Source organism: Saccoglossus kowalevskii, chromosome 9 (genome assembly GCF_978046115.1).
Source record: "Saccoglossus kowalevskii chromosome 9, keSacKowa6.1, whole genome shotgun sequence".
Taxonomy (NCBI): domain Eukaryota; kingdom Metazoa; phylum Hemichordata; class Enteropneusta; family Harrimaniidae; genus Saccoglossus; species Saccoglossus kowalevskii.
Window position 1 is genome coordinate 30,386,204 of NC_140649.1, and position 6,389 is coordinate 30,392,592.

The 6,389-nt window shown below is 39.8% G+C and overlaps 1 protein-coding gene across 1 annotated transcript; it reads left to right on the forward strand.

Moving 5' to 3' along the window:
* Positions 1–305: 305 nt before the first annotated feature.
* On the forward strand, positions 306–1,228 carry LOC102807268 (uncharacterized). Its single transcript, XM_006817577.1, has 2 exons — positions 306–378; positions 420–1,228. Exons 1-2 carry the CDS (start codon positions 306–308, stop codon positions 1,226–1,228), a joined length of 882 nt encoding a protein of 293 aa, XP_006817640.1.
* Positions 1,229–6,389: the final 5,161 nt, after the last annotated feature.

Sequence of the window (6,389 nt, forward strand, 5' to 3'; positions counted from 1 at the left end):
ATGGAACAGCTAACTTTCTGCAATCGTCTTGGACTGCCGCACCTGGAATGGATCTCTACACTGATGCATCATCGACACTTGGTTGTGGTGGTTACTTCAATGGCGAATGGTTTTCCTCACCCTGGGAAAAAAAACTACCAACCAATAGTCCTGAACTCTCCATTGCATAGAAAGAGTTGCTCCCTATTTTGCTAGCCTGCTTAATTTGGGGGAATTCATGGTTTGGTAAACGTGTCATGTTCCATTGCGATAATGAGAGTGTGGTACACATCTGGAGTAAGGGATCCACACGTTGTCCATACATCATGGCTTTAGTACGGGCAATCTTCTTCAAGGCCGCAAAATCAAATTTCCATGTCATGGTCACCCATATCAGAGGTACTAATAACAATGTTGCTGATGCTTTGTCTCGCATACAGATCCAAAGGTTTCGTCAGATCGCACCAGAAGCAGCGAAACAACTAGTCAGCATCCAAGAGTACACCAACTACATCCACAAGCTTGTGCTGTAGGAAACCTTGAACAACTGGCCAGGCACTATGCATACCATTCCCTTGCTGAGTCAACTCGTCGGGCATATGCTACAGGACAGACTCGTTATACAAACTTTTGTTACTCTCATGGAATTCCCAGCTTACCTGTTACACAGTACTCCACAACGCTCTTCGTCACATACCTGGCATCCTCTGGTCTGTCATACAACACCATCAAATTATATCTCACAGCCACAATGGAATTACTCATCGAGACAGATCACAAAGACTTGTCCAACTGGACTAATTTACACCGGACACTCCAAGGAATAAAACGACAACACAGCGCACCAGTTCGTAATCGTCTCCCCGTCACCATTAGCATTCTACGAACATTAAAAAATGCTCTCCGCCATTCGCAGTCACTCCTACCAGTTGATCAACTCATGATGTGGTCTGCGTTTACAATTGCATTCTTTGGTTTTCTCCGTGTGAGTGAATTCACTGCTCAATCACCGACCAACTTCAATGAAGCTACAACAATGGTTTGTTCCGATATCCACTTCGACCAATCACTCAACAGTCTCAACATCACCATAAAATCGTCGAAGACTAACCCATTCCGACGTGGGCAAAATATCATCGTCGCAGCCTCAGGATCATCTGTGCCGTGCGAGCTTACCTACGTTACACCTCCGTTGCTTTGCACCCAGCACAATCTCCAGCCTTTCAATTCACGAATGGGTCATTTTTAACAAGACAAAGGATTACACTTGAACTGCAACGTCTCCTCGCACGAGCAGGTTTCTACAATACCAGTCAATACACCAGTCACAGCTTTCGGAGTGGGGCTGCTACCACCGCTGCTGCTGCAGGGATCCCAGACTGGCTAATTAAATGCCTAGGACGATGGCAAAGTGATGCATATCAAGTCTACATCAAGACTCCTATAGCAACACTACAGGAAGTACCACGGACAATAGCAAAACATTCCGGCAAGTAGCATCCAGGCTACCCGTTGACAATATTATACTTTTATTACAGACTCTAGTATTGTTGAAACACATATGAACTCCTGTACGAAAATATCTCGTTGAACTATCATGTACAACACTTGATTCGATAACATCGTAATTCGCTATTCATGTATTTCTACCCGTAACCATTCGTTGCATTATTAGTCCAGTTTGAATTTGTTAATTTCATTCATTGCCTTGTACTGACTGAAGCACGTCACTCATTTGACAATCATTCAATTTTGCCTTTGTACTTTTATTTTCATTATTATCACTTAGTATTTAGCTGCCAATAGGCGTTAGGCCAGGTATTTCATCTGTACCTATTTAACTTAGGACAATTAGATTAATAAGAATTTTGCATGACTCATTTGCCAATACACTGTGCCTAACTTTTTTCCACACGTAATTTGGGGGCTGTCACTGCAGCATGCACAACCTTGCTTGGGTACCACGGTGTCCTTGCCACAGTGCTAGTCGATGTTGAGACTGGTACCCTGGCAACAGCACTTACGACGCCCACTGCCAGGGTTGCCGTAGTGACCACTCACACTCAGGTACCACGTTGTCCATGTCATGATGTAACTCAAACGACCTAGGTGCATCAGGGGAGGGACCGCTATGACACCTGCACGTGCGGGGTGAGACCCCCCTTCCTTTCACCGGCAATCAAGTCTCTTGTGTCATTACTTTATTTACCACTCCTCATCCTCCACAGCCCAGCAATGTTAAGTGCATATACGTGCTTACATGTACATGTAGTTCAATCTCAAACACTAGTATGACATTGATCTGTACTTAATTTTCAAATTAATAAACCACTTCAGAATGGTTTTATTTATATTATAACAATCAAATTGATTGAAAATTGGTACATACTGGTGTGCAGTTGCTCGACTGATATCATAATCTTAATCATAATTAGCTGATGTACATATTAAAGTAACTGTTTTCAGGATGTTCTGTATGTGTCTCTGCATTCTTGAGTACATATTGATTTGAATACTACTTATTGGTTTACAGTTATTGTATGATAATGATGGTTTACTCAAATAAACTGAAACTCAAATCTGTTTTTTGTCACTAACAAACAGTAATCCTTTACTTGGCGCCCAGGGTACTCAGCTTCAAAAATTGGGGTTTTGAGGAAATGTACACTTAGTCAAGCACCACCTCAACAAAATTATGCAAATGCATGTTCCAGATTAGTATTTTTAGGGAAAAACTCAAATTGTGAAACACCACTTTTATAACAAAGAAATTGAAATGTTCCAAAAAAAAACATGCATTTTATTATAATATTATTTATTTGAACACATACCATAAGAGTAAGAATCACAATTTTTTTGTATTGAAGCAAAATTATCCTTTTAATTTGCACACAAGAACAACATTTTTCATTTGTATACTATTAATTCTCACTCTTTTCTATGGTACTCTTGTTTCAGAAAGACCATGGAAGCCAGGTGTAGTGCTCTGATTGTAGGAATAGAGTGGAGGCCAAATAAATATGACCCGTCACTATCACTAATCCAGAAAGATGCTGCTATTACAGTGAAACGAGTTGTGGATAAAGTGTATGTCACTGTTCTCCATGCTACTGATGAGGAGATTGCTGATGCGAGAAAGATTGGAATTGAGCTCCTCCTACCTCAGAAGAAGTCTGACCTTAGTTCTGACGAACCAACAACTGACTGGTTGGTATTGCATGAATCCTTTTATCCATATCTAAAGGATTTTCAAGACATAAGTATCATTATCGGCCATGCACATGTAAATAGAACACTACATGCTGCGAGAAGTATTCATCAGATGATTCCAACTGCGAAATTGGTCACCTTAGTTCATCATATTCCAGAAGATACATTTGCTGATTTGCAAAACCCTGATGAATCAGAGAAAAAAGAAAATGAAATCCTTGAATATGCTGGTTATTCTGACCTTATGCTCTCTGTTGGTCCAAAGGTATTTGGACATTTCAACTTGCAATTTAAACGGATACAGGAAAAGGGAGTACACTTTTGTTACTTGCCAAGTGTCGATGATATGTTTCTGCAAGCGGATATTTCTGAACCCGATCTTGACACTGAGATGGAAATACTTTCAGTAAACCCACCATCCACAAGAAATGATTACAACATAATCGCATGTGCATTGGGAAAAGTTGCCAATTTTTACGAGTATGATGAGAGTAAACCAACTTGGAAGATATGTGGTATATCAAACGCTGATGCTCCATCCTGTAAAACCCTTTTGAACAGCAAGGCATCTTCTCCACATTTAAACATTAATATATGTTCTACAAAGTGCATAGGTGACATTTATGAAGATTTGAAGCAGTGTTGTCTCTATCTCCATGGTAAAAGAAAAGATCCATTTGGCATTCTTGCTCTCTCTTCTATTGCTGCTGGTGTTCCAACACTCATTGATAGTGAATCAGGTGTTGCAATGTTTCTGCAGAGATCTCTGTCAGATCAAAGTGACAGAGTTATTGTTAATGTTGGTCCAAGTGAGAATGAAGCAAATATGAGTGAAACATGGGCGAGAAAGATCTACCAAGCTCTGCGACAATACCACAAGAGCTTCAGCAGTATCCAGCAACTGAGGAATGCTTTACTCCAGTCTGTGAAAGAAGGTGTTATTGCTGAATCCCACACTGAAATCATGAACTGGTACCATTCTATATCACAGCGTAAATATGGGAGCCAATCTCCTACACGAACTAGTGAGTATCATTACGTAATTCACAAAATCATGGCAAATAACACTGTATAAAAATCCTATTTTCACTGTCTATATTCACAGTAAACTTGACAATTATACCGATTATATGGAAAGTCTTGAAAAAATTTTCATCACAAAGCTATTATAATGCATTCATTGAAAGTGTGCCATTAGTTTACTTTTGAACCACCAAACTGACACACCATGTTTTCAAGTGATTTACAATGTAAATGTAAAAGTTCCTTATATCTCATCTCGTTACATGAGAACTGCCAATATCTTTGAATTATAGTGTTTTATCATAAATCATAGATGTATTTGATTAGCAAAATCTATTTTGTATGTTGCAAATGTGTTATCCCGCTTGTAAAATGAATTTGTTCTTGGTCATTTATAATAACAAGAACTTGTCCAAGTGACATATTATCTTCTGTCGATAAACAACATTGCTTTCAACAAAATGTAGTGTCAGTTTGTTAACATTGCTCCAAGAATAGTCTGTTTCTGTATTTTCGGTGAATGTCATGTACAGACAGCTGTTGCAAGGTACTACTAATGCTTTGGTTTGGTAATGTGCCACAAGCAACAAAACTAGGCATTAAATTAATGACACAGGACTTAATGAACTTGTTAAAGACAATTGCCTTGATGCTCAAAAAGCATGCCTTTTATGACCTCCTATACTATTATTCCCCCTATTTCCTATTTGCTATGTAACATGTGACCAAGGTCAAGAAATCAGCGTCATCTTGCCTTATGTTCACTATGATTTCTCTACACCGACTGTGCATTGTAGCAAAACAGTGCGGTTTAGTCAGTAGTTTTTAAACTGAGTTTTCTGAGGTACTCCTTCTGTGACCATTGGTAACAGTAAGACATGGTCTTATTAGGGGCCTGTTTCTTTTCGCATCGCCAGCAAAAAAAACTCGGGTGATGTACAGTACTCATTTCGCCGAACCTCCCGCCCGCTTCCGGATTTCGCTCGCTTTTTTTTCGCTCGCTTTGTTCAATTCGACCGCGCAATTTCCGCTTTTTTTTCGACCGCGCAAATCCGGAAGTATCCGCTCGCGCAATCGCTCGCTCGCTCGCCTGACAGCGCAACCGCCCGCATTTACAGTTCATTACCTACTGTTTCATGTACAAGTGTATCATTTTTGTTTTTATGATGTTAAAATAAGAATAAATACAATCAGAAATTTATAGAACGACCGTTGAAAAAAATACGGTGGATCACACGGCCATATAAAATTGGTAATAATACATACGCGTAGTAATAATGTCCATCATAAACAAGATCGAACCAAACATGTGAAATCAAATACGACACTGACACAGACACAACTAATATGAAATAAAACCATTCTATTTTTGGTGGAGAGCGAAAAATGTCTACTGTAGAGTACGGTATTCGTTGAGTAACCGTGTGTAGGGTGACGGTTGCCATGCACGCATGGTTTGGGTTTAACACGGGTCAAGTTGTAGTTATGTTAAAATCCGTGGCACCTATAACAATTGAAGAATATCTGCAGGAATAGTAAGACTGTGAAAAAAACGACTGATCGATTGTTATAGAATGACCGTAGTGTACAATTTGTCAAACAAATACAATACTTGCAAATGTAATGTCGGCCAGCGCCCATCTTGTCCGAAGTTGTCGAAGCCGACATCACTGGAGAACGCGTTTTTTAACTAGGCGGCTGGCAAGCGGACTAACACGTTACATAAACCTGTTGAATTACAATTATGGTTTTTATGTTTGCGCCTAATGTCTCGTTATAAAATAAAGGATTCAAATTTTGCAGGGTATTCCGTTTTTTGCGAACTCTGGGCGAAATACTTTCATGAGCTGTACGTAGTTCACTTACAGCCAAAACAAAGTCAGCTTGGACATTAAGTTGTGAGACGCGACAAAACAAACGCTGCCAGTGATAGATTACGTGAATAAAAGAACAAAATAAACGCAATCAAAGGCGCCGACCACACGCTTTGGAAATAAATAGAACGCGTTGCTAAGAGGAATCGCACCTGCATCTCGACGACGTCTCCGGTCATGAGCAGGGTTTGCCGCGTTTTAGAAAAATTGAAAGTTAAAAAGAAATCAGTGTCGGGGAACCATTCACAATGTTTGCATGAAAAATCCCACGCGAAAGCGTTTTTTTTTCCTGTTACAAACACT